Source organism: Liolophura sinensis, chromosome 10 (genome assembly GCF_032854445.1).
Source record: "Liolophura sinensis isolate JHLJ2023 chromosome 10, CUHK_Ljap_v2, whole genome shotgun sequence".
In the NCBI taxonomy this organism is placed as follows: Eukaryota; Metazoa; Mollusca; class Polyplacophora; order Chitonida; family Chitonidae; genus Liolophura; species Liolophura sinensis.
Genome location: NC_088304.1, coordinates 1,374,997 through 1,394,910, shown reverse-complemented (window position 1 = coordinate 1,394,910; position 19,914 = coordinate 1,374,997). Strand labels below are relative to the sequence as shown.

Below are 19,914 nucleotides of genomic sequence, written 5' to 3'. Positions count from 1 at the left end.
TATGTACTTACAGAGCTGACATGTATATGATAAAGACTATGTACTGTTAGTATACAGTGTATGCAGACACGACGTGTAGCGTTCGCAGCCTTTTTCAGCGTATGCATAAAATTATTCCTGAACCACCATATCGCGTTTTTCTTTTTTCCCCTCGTTTATCGTTGTTTTTTTTTAGCCTGAATATTTTTTCCGTGTGAATTAATGGCCGTATGGAGCCTATACATCACGTTTAATCACAACAAACCTCATGTGTCCGCGTCACACAGCTGATATGGCCGATCCTTTTTCACGGCCAAAAACAAGCGTAGGGCCTACAAGCCTCTCAAGAAACTCCTGCCTCGTATTTTTTCATATGTGTTCACAGCGAAAATGTGTATGTATCTACCAAAGTCAGAATGGAAATATACGCGCGTTCTCCTGAAAACCATTAAGATAATGGCATTTGGTGCGCTAGGTTTGTCTTTGAGAAATCAGTAAAAATGGCACTTCACCGTTTATATTTATCAGATAAACCTGCCCCGTGCATAATTGCCCTGCCTCTTTTTTATTAATCTGAATATCACGCAGTACGATATGCTATAATAGTGGGGAAAGTATTAAGATATGCAGATTAGGCAGGTATTACTTCTCCTCAGATGGAGGTAAAAATAGTCGTTGCTGTGTTACTCGCTACACCATTCTGTATCCTATGGACACATGTCCTGTTGCATTTGTTTTCAGCATATGTAGGCCCCTAGGCTTATTTTGCAAAATAATATTATATTATCATTAGCCTACAGCTTATGGGGACGGACAAAATCCTCTGCGGATAAAAAACCCTGTGGACAAAAAAAAAACAAAAAAAACCGCGGACAAAAAAAAAAAACGTGGACAAACGCCTCGGTGAACATAAGCCCCGCGGACAAATGTCCCAGCCCACAAAAACCCCACGGGCTCCCCCAGCCCCCCGCCCCCGCGGACAAAGCCCCGACGAACATAAGCCCCGCGGACAGTATTAAGTGTATATGGGGACCTCCGTGGCTCAGTCGGTTAGCGCGCTAGCGCAGCGTAATGACCCAGGTGCCTCTCACCAGTGCAATCGCTGTGAGTCCAGCTCATGCTGGCTTCCTCTCCGGCCGTAAGTTGGAAGGTCTGCAGCAACCTGCGGATGGTCGTGGGTTTCCGCCGGGCTCTGCCCGGTTTCCTCCCACCATAATGCTGGCCGCCGTTGGATATGTGAAATATTCTTGAGTACGGCGTTTAACACCAATCAAATAAATAGATAAATAAATAAATTAAGTGTATATGGTAAATGGCATAAGTTGTTTGTTTGAGAAAAGCTAAAATATTCTCCCTGAAGTGATGTTTCAGATTTCAATACATGTTTGCAATCATTGGAACCCCTTCTTACTCGTTTTACCTCCATGCATTCTAACTGTTTTGACGACATCAGAAAGAGCAGTATATCTCTCATACAGAATGGTTGACCTACATTCCAGGCTTATATGAAAACTAGAGAAGTCTACAAGTATGGTACACAATTGCGGTACACTTTTTTAAATACATTTGTCATAGTGAACACTTAAAATTGCATAAGATGCCTGTAAACCGACTCAAAATGCATACCTTGCGGAAGCTGCTTGATGATACTGAGAATCGTAGTAAGCTATAACCTGTATGACTTACTGAAATATTTCAGCCAAAGAAATTAAATATAGTGGTAGAATAAATTTGCTCGACGAAAAGCATTCGCTCATAATATTAGAGACGTACGTGTACAACGCTTCTGAGATGATACATGTTAAACCTGAGTAACAGAGTGGGGGATACGCTTTGATGATAAATTTTTAGATGGAAAACAAAGTCACTCTATATGAATTCCCGTCCAAAAATATTTAACATCCTATTTTGTCGGATATATTTTGTCGGTTAATTAAGACGACGGGGCTTTTGTCCGAAGAAGTTTTTGTCCGCTTCTGTCCGCGGGGCTTTTATCTTGGATTCACAGACAACGTGTCTAGCGAGAATTTGAGGAAACGGTTTTGATTAATGTGACCTATATACGAATATACGATCGATCACAAAGTTGTATCAGAGTACAGCCTTATCTGATCTGCTAACATTTTAACTTTTGTTCTTAAAACTCAAGCTAAGATCGTACTTTACAGTACTTACGCTAAAACGGACTGACCAAACGTTTGGTTCAAGCCTGAAAATCCTTGGGGCATAGGAATGTAGGTGAGTGAGTGCTTGGGGTTTAACGTACTTAACAATTTTTCAGTGTGCCTCCTTGTTACAGGACGGATTTCCAACGCTCTTTTATCTAGTGCTGCTTCACTGAGTCGACTTACCGCAGGCAAGAAAGTCCCCCCATCTGAACTATTATACTGATACGGGTCAACCAGTCGTTGAACTTCCCCTTAATGCTGAATCTTCCACTTGTCTTCCAAAGTCTTAGCTGTGACCCGACCCAGGACTGAAGCTACATCTTCCACCCCCGAAGCGGACGCTTTACCAACTGAGCCATCGGAGCTGGTTAGTTATGTAGGTCTACTCCTAACTTATGCTCGCTGGCACCATACTCATCGTGAAATGTCTGGTAGAATTAAGGAAGCACTTCACAAATTCACAAATTGATTCAGTCGGGGTTTTTTTGTTTTGTTTTGTTGTTTTTTTCTTGAAGCACTCAAAAGCTCCAAAAAGTTTCTGAAAAAAAATCTGTACACCGTGCTCTACAGCCCCAAAACTTGTTAGTATAGTTCGTGAAAATAGTGCAGAGTGTAAAAGTTGTACGCACAGGTGGTTAACATAGACAACGTGACAGGTGAGCCATATGTGTGGAAACAAGTGACTACCATGTGCAGTGAAAGCTCGTGAGCACAGTATCTGGGTGCTTACGCCACTGGCTACAAATTACACGTAGATATACCATTGCGAAGATGTGTAATTCCGCTGACGTTGCTATTTCTGTGACTTCTTTTTACACATGGAGCAATGACGTATAATGAACAAATATTGCAGCGTCACATACAGTATGCGTGTTAATCACGAGACACATGCAGACCGCTCGAGATGCATGCCCTCTGTTAATGGAGACATCGCCATATCACTGAAACGATTACAGTTTGTTTTATGCATATGATAATTTTATTTATTCAAAAACAAAACAGGAGACACAAATCATCAGGTATAAACAATTAAATAAACAGGACTAAACATATAGTATCCAAAAAAACAGAAGAAACACGACAAAATATAAAGATACCCAACGGTAAAAATTTGACCCGAACCCCTCATGCGCCCCAAAGCCAGTCGATCTTGATATTGCCAGACATCTTTTGCTGCTGGACCCTTTTCTACGTATGGACCGTTCGTACTTTTCTTATGAGTTCTATTATAGAGGCCATATTGAGCTCTGTGGCAAAATATCGATCAGCCCAAATGATCCAATCAAATTTTTGCTATTATATTAGAATATCCAAAATAATTACCTTTAACAAAATACCAACCACGTCTGTGCGCGCGTTACTGTTTACAATCGCTAAAAAAATTAAAGCCTTTTTTATAGGTTGAGAATCATTTTAAGGCTGTAAATAGTACAGAATCGAGTCTCATATTTACTGAAAGGCAATAATTTGAGCTATATTTATGGTAAGTACAGAACATTTGATTTGATTTTTGGATCAAACATGGACTTTTCGCCAAAAATCTCCGGTATAGTTTCTTGAAATAACAAACCAAAACATGTTAGTGGAAGTCAATTGTGGTAAACACGAACTCTAACAGCTTGTCTTGGCTGGTATGACCTTAGTAGCTTACGTTTGGTTGATACTGCTTATTACCAGTATCATGTATTTCTGCCCCCAGTTGTTCGAAAGTGTATTCGCTAACACTGGTATTAAGTTTAAGTTTATGTTTAAAATTTTAGCCAAACTCAGCAGCCAATGCTGTTCTACAAAGTCAAGGTATAACAGCAGCAGTTTAGTTCATATTTCATATACTGGTTCGCAATTTATTTGACGCTATGTACAAAATTGAGGACTTCTAATCAAAATCTCGTCTTAAGTCTTAAGCCAGTTTTGAACGGTGATGGTAGTTAATTGCTTTAAAGGCGCGAGGATGGGCGATTTACCACAGTGTTTTCGGTAAAAGGGAAAGAGCAATGCGATATAGATCTGATTGCATGTTGTCACTGCCTTGGTTACATATGCAATAGTTTTTTTCCTTGGAAAAGAGGTAACCCGTTATCATTAAGGCTGACAGTTCACTTATCTGAACAGACTTTTTCCTGAACCATTAAAACACGGTGATTGTAGACAATTCGGACAATTTATTTTACTCCAATCTGTCTGGCAGGTTTTAAAACATACACATTCTTAAACATGTGAATTTCGAAATGAGGAACAGCTGTACCCCTTCATCCACCAGCCTTGCACTCTTGTTGTTTGCTAATCCACCAAATTATACTCCCCTTCCGCACATGCGCACCTCCGTTATACTCGCCCCAAACCACTGCCTATAGACGGGAAATTGCGGAGAGAAATCGCGAGCAACTCGCCGAGACCAAATCATGAGACAAGAAGTGATGTCATACAAAATCCTGTCAACATTTTATTTACTTGACACGTATGCATTCCATTTTCCAAGTATTTTTTTTTTATCTATGTGATTGTTCTTTCTGCCATACTCAAAGTACTTCTCTTGTACGATGGCAGTCAGTTTTAGGGTAGGTTTTCTCCAAAGTTTCACTCATGTTTAGCGCTGGACGTTTTCATTACAGCGACACTAAGAGGTGAGGGTAAAAACGTCTTGGTCGAGGTGATGGTTGCAATGTAAAACAATCGTCAAGAACCGACCACGCATGCGCAGAGAGCGACATGAACCCATCTGTTTACTTTCCTTAGTATTCTTTTAGTGTATTCCTGCATGCAACAAAGCGCTGATCAAAATAAAACAGGTCTGTGTAATTTCCCGGCCATAGAAAATGGTTAATAAGACTACGTAGATTTCCGGCATGACTGTTTAATTATTAATAAACTTCAACATTTGAGTTCCCCATGTGTAACACACGTAGCATGTGACAACTGTTGCTACAGAGTTCCCCATGTGTAACACACGTAGCATGTGACAACTGTTGCTGCTGAGATCCCCATGTGTAACACACGTAGCATGGGCCAACTGTTGCTGTTGAGTTCCCCATGTGTAACACACGTAGCATGGGCCAACTGTTGCTGTTGAGTTCCCCATGTGTAACACACGTAGCATGGGCCAACTGTTGCTGTTGAGTTCCCCATGTGTAACACACGTAGCATGTGACAACTGTTGCTACAGAGTTCCCCATGTGTAACACACGTAGCATGTGACAACTGTTGCTGTTGAGTTCCCCATGTGTAACACACGTAGCATGTGACAACTGTTGCTGTTGAGTTCCCCATGTAGCATGGGCCAACTGTTGCTGTTGAGATCCCCATGTGTAACACGTAGCATGGGCCAACTGTTGCTGTTGAGTTCCCCATGTGTAACACACGTAGCATGTGACAACTGTTGCTGCTGAGATCCCCATGTGTATCACACGTAGCATGTGCCAACTGTTGCTGTTGAGTTCCCCATGTGTAACACACGTAGCATGTGACAACTGTTGCTGTTGAGTTCCCCATATGTAAAACACGTAGCATGTTCCACCTGTTGCTGTTGAGATCCCCATGTGTAACACACGTAGCATGTGCCAACTGTTGCTGTTGAGTTCCCCATGTGTAACACACGTAGCATGTGCCAGCTGTTGCTGTTGAGTTCCCCATGTGTAACATACGTAGCATGTGCCAGCTGTTGCTGTTGAGATCCCCATGTGTAACACACGTAGCATGTGCCAACTGTTGCTGTTGAGTTCCCCATTTGTTGACAAGCTCTAAGTATCAACAAACTCCAAACGTTGAGATCCCAACTTCCAGCAAGTTTGAAATGTTGAGATCCTCCGCTGTTCACAAACTTCAACTGTTTTGATCTCCAAGTGTCAGCAAGATCCCACAATTGAGACCTCCACACTCCACATAGTAAGAAAATAACAATTTGGTGATATACGTTAGGTCTGTTGAATGCAATCCAATAATGACCATTTGTAATCGGACAGTTTATGTTCTTTTGGACGTCAACTCTGGTGTCACATGTAAAACGTCAATGCCAGTAAAGTCATTAGTGACGTCATTAGCAAAGTCAAGGAGTGTTTGACAGAAATACCAGTAGACTTTGAATGTGACTTAATCGCAGGACAGACAATTTCCATCGTTTTTGCATTATTTGCACATTTTTTCTGAGCAAGTTTTTTGAAAGGCACCCCGGAAACGTCCATATTGGCGAAAGGAGGGGGTCCTTTGCACATACCTGATAGGATGATGTGAGAATGAGAGGCGACGTGTAGAGAGTGACAGTCGCAAAACAGGGGATTTTCTGACACAGCAACATACTCAAACATACACGGATCTGCCACGAAGTCCAACCTTTTGATTTTGTTGTCTTCAAGATCGAGATGAACCGTTCTGTCTTTCCCCGAAAACGCCTTCGCGGAGATATCCGTGACTTTCATGTGTTCGAGTGTGTAACGATTTGCGTGTATGCCGCGCGTGAAATTATCTGGCAGTGTCTTGAAGTTGTTGGCCGAGGCGTCAAGCCATTGTAAATGGTCCAAGGCGGCTAGTTCGCGTACCGGAAGCTGTGTTAAGCCCATGCCCCGGATGCTCAGCTTGGTCAGTGTGTCCGTAATTCCCACAAACATATCCTCGGTGAAGTTAAACTTGTTCCCGTCCAGGACGAGTTTCGTTAAGGAATCCAACGTCTGGAAAGCCTTAGGTGGAAAAGCCTTGATTTCGTTGGCGTCGAAGCCAAGAGTTCGTAACTTTCTCAGCGGAGAGAGTGCCTCAGTGGGACAAACCGTCATCCGGCTGTGGTAGAAGTCCAAATCCTCCAAAGTGAGAGCGACGTCAACGAAAGCCAGCGGATGGAGGCTATCGGGTTTGCTGAACTCATTTCGGTTCAGGGTTAGTTTTTTCAACTTTTCCATGCCTCTGAAGGCGTGTGCCGAAATAGACGTAATGGGGTTGTTATCCAAGTCGATTTCCTCCACTTTCCGTAGTTGTTGTAGCGAGACTGGTATGATAGTCAATTTGTTGCCAGACAAATGGAGTTTGCGAAGCGTTCCTCCGACGTCGCCGAATGTGCCATCAGGAATCTCGGACAGGAAACACTGGTCCAAATCCAACGTCTCTAATGACATCAATCCCCGGAATGAACCTTTCACAAGCTTTAACTTCCTGTTTCCGGCTAGTTTCAAGGTTTTCAAAGCTGACATATTTTCCAATCCTTGGGGTAAATGAAAAAGGTTATTGGTAGAGAGGTCAAGTTTTTCCGCGACCAGGGCCACATCAGTAAATGCTTCCGGTTCTATCACAGAAATATTATTGTTCTGAAGTAATATCTTTTTGGGCTTTATTCCTTTGAAAGCACCATTTTTTAAAACGGATATCCTATGACCAGATAAGTCTAGAACATCTACTTTCTCTCCGCCACGAAACTCCATGACCTCTGTCAAGGTTAAATTGGAACAGCCAATGGTAAACACCGTTTCATATGTGAATGGATTTTCTACAGGACCACATCTACATCCGGTTGGACACAAGTCTGTCACTTGAGCAGAGGCGGAATACGAAGTGACTGCCATCCACAACCCTAGCCCAGCCACACAGCAGAACATCGTCAGGCTTGTCATGGTAGGGGCTGGAATTAGAGGTGACATTTTTGATGAGTTAAAATATTACTGACTACGGAAATAAGAATGATCACGGTCACAATTATAAAAGCAAAGGTAAATCATAGTTTCAGGTGTAAAACTAGTCATATGACATTTACATTTACATGCCTGCCCTTCAAGTCGTTCACAGTTTAAGTGTATTAAAACTGAAACCAGGTACCATCTTTAGTATTAGCCCGTTCCATTTTCCCGCTTTTCATTGAAACTGAATGGTTAAAAAAAAAATGGTATTCATGTTAATGACAAATACCTTAGCCTTTTTCCATTACCCAAAAGCACGAACTAAAAGATTAAGCTGCTGTTAAAGCATTGTCATTGAAACAGTTTTATTTAATGTAACGTTTATTCCCGTAAAACTGTTCCAGTTGTCAGCATCTGTCACTCCGGATACCTGTAGTTAATATTTTTAAAACTTCTCACTTGAATACTTGTGTTAACCCAGTATATGCCTTTGATAGGTTCATTGACTGAACTTTTACCCCATACACAAGAATTGACAGTCGATTCTATGGGTCTAGAAAACCGGATTACACAGGAAAACCACAGACCATTCGCAAATTACTGGAGAACTTACGTGTGACGTACTAGTTACACATATATACACCAATGGACAGAGAACAAGTGGGTATTCAGTTATCCTATAATGCACAGTTAGGGCGGGGCTCACGTTGATTACAGGTTGATTACTCACGTTGATTCACGCCTGAAGTACATGTAAGATGAAAAAACATTAAATATTGCCCGGGAAAATGTTTTCGACTTAGTAAAATGCATTTAAAACTTTGGATTCTGCTATGGCCCTTTCTGACCATATTAGGGCCAGTGATATCACTTCAGCTTTTTGCCACTTGACACAAACAGACTGCTAGGTTTCATCATTCAAAATGCATCTTCATTTAGAGCTATGAATGCATTCAACAAATGTACCTTGAAACCAACTATTTCACGCCTAAACTATTGCTGTGACGTCACTGATACCCTCTGAGGTCCCAACAGACCACCATAGAATCCTATGTTTTAAATGCATTTTAGTTGGTTAGAAAAATTCTAAAAAAATAAATCAAACTATTTTCCTGGACAGTGTTCAATGGTCTTTCATCTGATAAATACTTTATTTTAGTGTTTTCTTTGCCTATAAAACCAGTGTGTCTTTACAATGAATCAACAACCCCTACACATGCATCTAAAGATGTTGGGTATTGCAGTTCTGTGTCTGTAAATTCAAGAACCCGTACACATGCATTTAGAGATGTTTGGTTGTGCAGAGCTGTGTCTGTCAAATCAAGAACCCTTACACATGCATTTAGAGATGTTTTGTTGTGCAGATCTGTGTCTGTCAAATCAAGAACCCGTACACATGCATTTAGAGATGTTTAGTTGTGCAGACCTGTGTCTGTCTGTCTGTTTGCCTTAAACACACATGTATACAGCTTCACATCATCCATTGGCCTGGTAATACATCACCATCAGGCAGGCACAGTAACGTACGTTGTGACACAAATACACGTAACGTTTTCGTCAGGATGACTATATATACCCTCACTATAAAAGAGTATACCACCCACTATATAACAGTTTACCCCCACTATATAACAGTATATATACCCACTATTTAATAGTATACCCCTCCCCCCACTATATAACAGTTTACCCCCACTATATAACAGTATATATCCCCACTATTTAATAGTATACCCCTCCCCCCACTATATAACTGTATATATCCCACTATTTAACAGTATATATCCCCACTATATTACAGTATATCCCCACCATATAACAGTATATATCCCACTCTATAACAGTATATATCCCACTATATAACAGTATATTCCCCGCTATATAACAGTATATATCCCACTATATAATAGTATATCCCCCACCATATAACAGTATATATCCCACTATATATAGGCAGACACACTCGCCCATATATACATGATGTTTTCTTCCATTCCGTCCGCCATTGTGTATGTATAAGTACATTGCTGCGCTTGTAACTAAATTCTATTCCTCATCAATTCGATGAGAATTTTTCTCATAAATATTTGTTTTTAATAAATTTAGCCTGTCGTCATAGAATCGCCTCTATATTTCCAGGACAAACAAACCATGCAACTAAGTGAACTGTTATGTACATGCATATACAGATATACTGGTACTTACCCTGGTGTCTGGGACCAGCAGATCTGTACGCGGACTGTGAGGGGGAAGGGCAGGCTGCAGACACACAGGAACCCTCCGACTGTCTACCCCTCAACAAAACCAACACACTATCCCGGCTAGAGAAAACAGGGCTAGAGAAACTGAGCCCGGGGGGCCAAGAATTTAGGGCAACTCCATTGATTCTGAGAGCCCCAGACTGACAGACAGGCTAAACCAAGAACTGTATATATATATGGGCCAAATCGGTGAACTTCCACCCGCAACTTTCTATTACCGCTAAACCACGGGCATTCCGTCTGTGCCGTGTGGGTTGTAGAACCTATGCCAAGGCTGAATCATTCCACGCTCTGTGTGTGCTGTGTTTTTATGTCTGATACGTTGACCTCCCCAAGCTGCCCATCTCCCTCATGACCAGCTGCATGCATGCTTGCTATAATGGCTTAGCACGTGGTAAGAAATAGATCTGCAGCTGTCGCTCTAACTTCTTGTTGGGATCGTTCATTAAGTAACATGTGAGAAATGAACACGTCTTCTCATTCATTTCTGTCTTCGGATAATAACTAGTGACAAGAGGAATGTTTAAAAAATGCAGCTGTCTTATCTAACGCTACTTTATATTAAAGCTATATATAATCTTACATCATGTACACTTACTTAAAGGTCTCCGTGGCCTATATTGGATAGCGTGCTAGCGCAGCGCACTGACATAAGAGCATCACCAAAGCGGATGCTGTGAGTTCAGCTCCAGCTCATGCATGCTGGCTTTTTCTCCGGTCGTACATAGGAGGGACGAGATTCCCTCGCTACTTCGTTACCTCGCTGCCTCGCTATCTCGCTTCGCTGCCTCGTTACCTCGTTTCACGTCACTGGTCTAGAATTATTCAAATGCTGTGTATACGTGCATATGCGCCATACTAATTTTCCACTGATGTGGAGGTCAGGTTTATGGATGGGAGTCAGGTTTATGAATGGGAGTCAGATTTAGGGGGGGGGGGGCAAGTTTATGGGTGGAATCAGGTTTATGGGTGGACGAAACCGGAGTTCCGGGAGGAAAGGCACCGCACTTAGGTCTGTTGCGTTTTCTTTCCGCTCCAGGAACAATCTGACCTGTATTCTCCTTCTCCAGATTTTCTTTGTACGCGTTCTTTTTGTTTTTTTTCTGTTCTGGATCCTTTTTCTGAATTCTGTTTGGATTTTTTCTTGGCATGTTCATCGGTTTTCTATCTATGGATTTCTCTGAATTCTGGTCCTGTTTCAGTCTTTTTTCGCCTTTTCTGAGGTCTTCTCTTCCCACATTCTGTACGGTTTCTCCGCGTTCTATTCGGTTTTCTTTCTTCGCATTCTGTTCGGTTTCCTTTTCCGCATTCTGTTCGTGTTTCTTTCTCCAAATTCTGTTCGGTTCTTTTTCTCCGGAGTCTGTGATGGTTTCCTTCTCCAGATTTCGTTTGGATTCATCTGCGCATATTCATCGGTTTTCTTTCTCCTGATTATGTTGGGTTTTCTCTTTCCGCATTTTGTGAGGTTTTTCCGCATTCTGTTCGTGTTTCCTTCTCCAGATATACTGTTCGGTTTCTTTCTCCGGAGTCTGTACGGTTTTCTTTCTCCGCATTCTCATCGGTTTTGGATTTTCGGATTCTCTTTGGTTTCTTTCACAGCGTTCTCTTCAGTTTCCTCCATGCACTCATGCGTTACATAAAAAGCATTATCACGTAACTAAGTAGATACCTGTATATTTCTTTAAAGGCGTCTAAGGTATTGATTTAGTGGAAGTATTCTAAGAAATTGGATGTGAACCCCATGTCTTGGGGCATACTTTTATGCTAGTGTGCATCATTCAACTAGAAATCGGGGTAGGGAAGTGATGAAAGGAAGGACACCCTTCTGTAGATGATAAGAAACGTTCTAATTCTAATACAATGTATTTGTTGCGTCGAGTGGAAATCGGCCGATTCCACAAGGCCATTTTTAACGTGCTAAAACCTTCTAAATTGGAATTAAAGGCTTTCATTTGCTTATAAGGCTTATAGTTTGACCAGCTCGTCTATCTATGCGTCGATACAGACATTCGTATACCAGCCGTCAACCAAAAAGGACGTTCCAGATTAATAATCGCAAGGCCAATTCCCAGAAACGACATAGAACACAAACCACAAAGAACTAACAAAGCATATAAAGTGTGAAGTTAGGCCGAAATCATCCAAAGAGAAGCTGTAAACAGTTTTCAACGATGTTTGAAAGACGCAAGGTATGTTCAAGACGAATGAGTGAAATCAGTATTGAAATCGTGTACTATAGCAGCGTATGAGTTGTCGATAATAAAATATGTATCTCGGCTGCCCTTTGTTTGCGATCTAATTCAACACAATCGATGGAGAATGCGGACGCTCTGTTCACATTAAATTACAAAAGTATTATACCCATTGTAAGCTTAAGAAACTTAGAGTGAAGGCGATAAAACACAATGTGTCAAACTGAATCTGCCCTGTCAGTTTTATAGATGAACGCTTTCTTAGCGTAAGGTAAGTCCATGGTGTGGTTCATGCAGAGTCAGTATTTATCAAACGTCTTAAGGTAAGTCCATGGTGTGGTTCACGCAGAGTCAGTATTTATCAAACGTCTTAAGGTAAGTCCATGGTGTGGTTCATGCAGAGTCAGTATTTATCAAACGTCTTAAGGTAAGTCCATGGTGTGGTTCATGCAGAGTCAGTATTTATCAAACGTCTTAAGGTAAGTCCATGGTGTGGTTCATGCAGAGTCAGTATTTATCAAACGTCTTAAGGTAAGTCCATGGTGTGGTTCACGCAGAGTCAGTATTTATCAAACGTCTTAAGGTAAGTCCATGGTGTGGTTCATGCAGAGTCAGTATTTATCAAACGTCTTAAGGTAAGTCCATGGTGTGGTTCATGCAGAGTCAGTATTTATCAAACGTCTTAAGGTAAGTCCATGGTGTGGTTCATGCAGAGTCAGTATTTATCAAACGTCTTAAGGTAAGTCCATGGTGTGGTTCATGCAGAGTCAGTATTTATCAAACGTCTTAAGGTAAGTCCATGGTGTGGTTCACGCAGAGTCAGTATTTATCAAACGTCTTAAGGTAAGTCCATGGTGTGGTTCATGCAGAGTCAGTATTTATCAAACGTCTTAAGGTAAGTCCATGGTGTGGTTCACGCAGAGTCAGTATTTATCAAACGTCTTAAGGTAAGTCCATGGTGTGGTTCACGCAGAGTCAGTATTTATCAAACGTCTTAAGCCTTAGTTTTAAATTCAAGCACAGCTACAATTAAAATGTTTTGCAATGGAAAGTTTAAAATTTGTGCACTGATTCTTAACAGCAGGACAATGCGACAAGCACAATTTGATTCCTTACCTGTTCTGAGTTTGGCTTTTTTAGCACTTGCGACTTAAAACTTACTTCTTAGTCCAGCTATACACGGTGTGAGTCTTGTCGTGGATGTAAGCGGTTAGATTCTAAGCCTTAACTTATCACCGGCCATAATAGATATTGTCCACTCTTGGTGACACGGCCGCCTCGGGTGGGATTCCTCATTTGAGATGCATATCCAATTTAAGGCTTACCCATCAGTGAGTTTGTTCAGCATCCACAGCCCCCCACACCCATCCTCCCAGCTGTATGTACATGTAAACGTTGTACACAAATTAAGTATGCTGCAATTAAACAGATGTATCCCTTGGGGAATGTCCTATGACCTATGACATGTCCTTGACCTTGTATGATCAGTAGCAACGGCAGCTGCTGGTTAAGTAGGCCCATTAATCCTGGTGGGCTGCAGACCGACCTGGCCAGTTTCAGTGAGGGTCGTGCATGCCAGCAGGCAGGATTACGGCGAGGGTGTGGGAAATCTTACCACTGAGTGCTCGCGTCGTCTATACAAGCCTATACCGTGTTTCCCAACGCTTATAAGGTGGTAAGACTAGCATAGCTACATTTACCTGCTGTACTGAACAGCGTCCTTTCTCCTGCATGTACAACTGGGTTACATGCAAGTCTATAACTCTTAAGCATGAATGGGCGTAGTTTGAAACAAAACGATGATAAGTAGGTGAAATTCCACAATATCAGCCGTATATTTTGTAATGATGCTATGCTATAGCTGAACCTTCACACAGGCCTTGCAATCTCTATATTGTAATGATGCTATGCTATAGCTGAACCTTCACACTGGCCTTCCAATCTCTATGTTGTAATGATGCTATGCTATAGCTGAACCTTCACACAGGCCTTCCAATCTCTATGTTGTAATGATGCTATGCTATAGCTGAACCTTCAAACAGGCCATCCAATCTCGATGTTGTAATGATGCTACGCTATAGCTGAACCTTCGCACAGGCCTTCCAATCTCTATGTTGTAATGATGCTATGCTATAGCTGAACCTTCACACAGGCCTTCCAATCTCTATGTTGTAATGATGGTATGCTATAGCTGAACCTTCACACAGGCCTTGCAACCTCTATGTTGTAATGATGCTATGCTATAACTGAACCTTCGCACCGGCCTTCCAATCTCTATGTTGTAATGATGGTATGCTATAGCTGAACCTTCACACAGGCCTTCAGGTCTATAACTAGGTAATGTTTCAGGGAGGCCAGTTTCACAAAGTTGTCGTACAGGTAGCGCAATCGCACATATAGCACAATGGTACGTTAATAGTGAAGTACAAAATGTCGTACAACAAATATGCGATAAAAAATGTCGTACGCCGCTTTGTGAAAATGGCTCTGTACAATACAGTTACGTTATGCAGTGATGTCTCGGTTGTAGATAAAGCGTTTAGCCTCAGCCCACATTCTCCTCAGCTTAGCCTCGCTATACTCACCGCAGACTCGGCGTGTAGCTGGTGATAAGTCTGTCTCAGCCTGGCCACTTTGTATTGTTTTGTATGTGGTTGTTTATTAAATGTGACAATTAATACATCATGTTGGGTAACTCTACACCAGTGGCGTCTAATAAATTGCTATTAACATATCGCTGAAATTTGTTTTAAGCCCAATTCTGCTTAACCATGGTGCCAGGGGCGGTATAAGTAGCTACGGTTTTAAGCATTTACATGAACAGTTAGAATTAAACCCTGGGGTAAATCGACTAAAGGCCGGATTTTATTGGTTACGTGTGATGATTTCAACTATCGCACTTTCGTCGCTGATCTGGCTTTATAAGCCGTAGTCTTCTATATACAGTATTTTGTCATATTCAACACAATACCCTGTTAGTCTAACTAACAGAATCTGTATGTCGAATTAATAGAATGTGTGTGTTATATTTAACAGAACAATCTACAGCGATAGCAAAATAAATTCTGGTATCACTCAGACTCAGAATTTTATCACTTTATGTTAAAATTAACAGACTAATTTTTGCAGTGTAAACATTACAGCCGTGATATTGGACGTGTCACGTACACGTATACTCAGGCCGTCATGTTCTGATGATTAACTGAGTGGGATTTCACAATGCCTGTTTTGTTTTAACAAATCAGAGTTGGGAATGTTATTTATTTATTCATTTATTTATTTATTTATTTATTTATTTATTTATTTATTTATTAAGTGGACTATCTGTTAATCCCATTGCTGATCAACTCTAATACGTAATAATTATTCACGAGGGTCGCCGTCCGGTTTGAGGGCTGTTCGGGTTCACGGCCTAGAAGGCTGAGGAATATCTGGATACGCCGTGTCCATGGCTAGTCATAATTATAGCCTATCCTAGTATTTCTCAGGGTACTAGTCAGTGTATTAGGACTGGTCTATTTCTCAGCCTGCTAATCAGTGTATTAGTACTGGTCTATTCCTCAGCCTACTAATCAGTGTATTAGGATTGGTCTATTTCTTAGCCTACTAGTCAGTGTATTAGGACTGGTCTATTTCTCAGGGTACTAGTCAGTGTATTAGGACTGGTCTATTTCTCAGGGTACTAGTCAGTGTATTAGGACTGGTCTATTTCTCAGCCTACTAATCAGTGTATTAGGACTGGTCTATTTCTCAGGGTACTAGTCAGTGTATTAGGACTGGTCTATTTCTCAGCCTGCTAATCAATGTATTAGGACTGGTCTATATCACAGCCTACTAATCAGTGTATTAGGACTGGTCTATTTCTCAGGGTACTAGTCAGTGTATTAGGACTGGTCTATTTCTCAGCCTACTAGTCAGTGTATTAGAACTGGGCTATGGGTCATCAAAAACTGGAGTTACTGGGTTAAACCAGAAAAATTTGAACTAAACGCTAATTTGTTTGAACTACAGGAATTACAGTCGGTACTATGTCAGGACAAACTTTAACAGCATGTATGATGCCTTAAACTAGACATTGTATGCAAGTTTCAAATGTATGACTGCAGCAAAATTGGGATTTTGGAATGGACCCTTATTCCATAAGCAACAGTTCATCGATTACAATTGTAAATTTCACTGCAGCTCCCAAATTGACTTAACATTTTACAGTAATTATGCGTTAACAAGAGTACAGAGTCTGTAGTCCCAACGCAAGATGTCCAAAAAGTTTGAAAAATATTCATAGTGAAAAAGCATCGTTAAAAAAAAATTATAAAAAAGCACCGTGAAACAGCATCGTTAAAAAAGCACCTTTAAACAGCATCGTGAAAAAACATCGTGAAACAGCATCATGAAAAAAGCACCGTGAAACAGCATCGTTAAAAAAAAAACATTATGAAAAAAGCACCGTGAAACAGCATTGTGAAAAAAGCACCGTTAAACAGCATCGTGAAAAAAGCGTCGTGAAAAAACATCGTGAAACAGCATCATGAAAAAAGCACCGTGAAACAGCCTATAAGGTGAAAATCGCGTTTACAGAGTGAAAAATCTTGTTTGTGGAATTGAGGCCTATTAATGTAAAGTGCAGGCAGGATGTAGGAAATAATGGCGATGGTTAATTACAGAAATTATGGAAATGTGGCAACATTTAAGCTTTAATGACGCCATTATGCCACATAATACGCTAGTTATGAAGACTTTAGGTGTCAACGCTGCGATACTCCATTCTGTGAGCTGGCTGGTCCATACATGCTGTTGAAGTATTTATTTACTGGACTGGTGTTTCACGCGCAGTTTAAAGAATATTCAAGTGAAAGACAGCACCTGACTAATGTTTATATCCTCTGAAAGACAACCATTCAAATCACTCCATTATCGACAGCAAGGTGACGTCACATTTACTCTAGCTCTCTAACGTCGAAGTTATTTTCCGTATTATAGTCAAAGCAGTGCCCTATGTCAGATAAAGGTGGGCTTCGAAGTAATGGGTCCAAGTGATAAACAGCTTTTTCTGGGCATGCTGAAAGGATATTTCTAGTGTTGATATGGTAAGCCTGCTGTCTCACTTTTAGTTTAAGTAGCCTGCAGATGCACGGTTTGAGTATTCCTGGTTCAGGTCGTATAGCCTCCGGAGGGGTTGTGCTGGTGATTTTGACCCCTATTAAATATTTACAAAATTACAATAGGATTGTTGTACAACTATATTCATGCTCAATTCTGAAACAAATAGAAATACAACTAAGCACCACTGAGGCTGATTTAGGCATTCGACTGTCGCTGACTGTCTCATAAACTTTGAGAGAAAAAAATATATCATAAGATTTAATTAATTTTAAGCACTGTTCGGTGAGATGCCGTCTTCTCATTCCCATCAGCCTTCGGCATTCCAAATGAATATTTCACCAACTCAGATATTTGTTATTTAGAAACTGCTGACTAAACGGTAAAGTAAACGATAAAAAATATATTTGTATAATTTGAACAGAATGTCTAAGTAGGCTGAAGGTCTACTGGGGAGATGAATGAGGTTTGGGCCAAGACGGTATGCTACTGTGTGACATAATTTGTGATTTCGCTGTGGAATATTACACGGCTTGTAAATCAACTAATTTTACGTCTGTGGTGATCCGTAAATGGTACAGACCTTTTCCACAACACCGTGTGAAATGAGCCCTCGGCTGTATGTAACTAAATCGCTATAAACGATTTCAGAATGATGTGTTATGCAGTAGTTCTTCGTTACCACATGTCACTTCGCGGAGTGAATGGGTCAAGGCTACGTCACAGCTGACAAGAATGTGTTTGATTGGATAAAATTCTCAAGATGTCTCCCTCGATTCATACCAGCCATTTGTTCAGCATTGACATTTTATTCTACATGTTATTCGGTGAAATCTCATTAAAATAATAAAGTATGATATGTTTAGAAAGCTTGGGAATCCTGCTTTCGATTGAAATATGTTTTAGTCAGGTGCTATCTTGTCCTTAAAACTTATTTGACGCACGTTTCGGTACACTTTAAAAATTAATCTGTTCAATTTAACGCAATATTTCGTTTTCTGCGTGATGCTAGAATAGATTATGTTATACTGTTCATAACACATTATGTTATTGACAACACAATATGCCCCGTTACACGAACAAATAGTTGGAATAATAGTATAAATATGTCATATGATATATGTGGTAAATGACTCACATGATAGAAAGTAAAACCAGACCGCGGTGACGACAGTGTGATAGTTGGCAAATGGTTGCACATAACCCGTGAAATACAACTACAGCATAGAGAGTAAAACCAGACTGAAGTGACGACAGTGTTATAGTTGGCAATTGGGTGCACGTAACCGGTGAAATACGGCCTCTTGTCAAGTCACCTCAGTTAAAGATTAATATTTTGTAGTAATGACATAATCTATTCTGCCGTAACTCAGTAAATATAGTATTCCGTCAGTTTATTTATTTATTTATTTATTTGATTGGTTTTTTATACCGCACTCAAGAATATTTCCCTTTTACGACGGCGGCCAACATTATGATGTGGGGAAACCGAGAAGAGTCCGGAGAAAATTCTGTCCCAGGGAAACAATTGTCAGGTAGCTGACAAACGTCTTGAACCCCAGGGAAACCATCGTCAGATACCTGACAAACGTCCTGAACCCCAGGGAAACCACTTTGGTCAAGTTCTGATGGCTATAGTCCGCGAAAGGGGAAAGCCCATTAGACCGTTTGGACTGACCACAACTCAGCGAAAAAAGAAATCTCGACCATTAAGGTAGAGTGAGTGCTTGGTGCTTAACAATTTTGTAGTCATATAACGACGAATGAATCCTTTGAATAAATGTAATGTGCCTCCTTGTTGCAGGACGGATTTCCACCGCTCTTTTATCTAGTGCTGCTTCACTGAGACAACTTATCGCAGGCAAGTAAGTTGCCCCGCCCGAGCCATTATACTGATACCCGTCAACCAGTCGTTACACTACCACCCTAATGCTGAACGCCAAGCGAGGAAGTTACAACCCCCTCCTTTAAGGTCTTAGGTGTGACTCTGCCCAGGATTGACTCTGGATCTACCGCTCACGGAGCGGACATTCTACCAACTGTGCTATCGGTGCCGGTCACCACTGAGCTTGAAGCCATATATATATGGAGCATGCTCCTTACAGCGTATGTACCGCTCTCTAGCCTTTCCAGAATATACATGTAATTTGCCAAGTGGTTTACTCCACCCATAAAACTGACCGCCATCGTATAAGTGTATATTTCTTGAGTATATCAGTTTACCCAGATAGAAATGAAAAGTAAATAAATTTTGCTCAGGGGCTCATTATGATTACAGGATTGTTTAGTATGACCACTGTACCTGTGAGTGTTGTTAATAGTCACGTGTATGCTATACAGTATTTCCTTGCCGTTTACACGCACAGGGTATATGTAGTAAATTTGTTCTCCACACTATAAAAGTATCGGTACAGACCTTTTGAGTGACCTTTACGGATGGCTTAATTCTCTCCTTTTGATATATGTATCATTTATATTTTGTAATTACGCTACTTTTTATCCCATGCAGACCACCCCCTGTACAGCGCCTGACGATGTTCTGCTACGCTTTAGAGCTGTGGCTCACTCTAACCTGCTTTTCTCTGTGTGTCCGAGGTTCACATTCCTGCCCAGCTGGCTG

The 19,914-nt window shown here is 41.0% G+C and overlaps 1 protein-coding gene across 1 annotated transcript; it reads right to left on the bottom strand.

The window, feature by feature from the left end:
- Nucleotides 1-6,136: 6,136 nt before the first annotated feature.
- LOC135476353 (insulin-like growth factor-binding protein complex acid labile subunit) lies at nt 6,137-7,765 on the bottom strand. Its single transcript, XM_064756352.1, has one exon. It carries the CDS (start codon nt 7,763-7,765, stop codon nt 6,137-6,139), a length of 1,629 nt encoding a protein of 542 aa, XP_064612422.1.
- Between the last annotated feature and the right edge of the window lie 12,149 nt (nt 7,766-19,914).

Coding starts and splice junctions, on each gene's coding strand:
- LOC135476353 (XM_064756352.1), bottom strand. CDS start 7,765: ATGTCACCTCTAATTCCAGCCCCTACCATGACAAGCCTGACGATGTTC.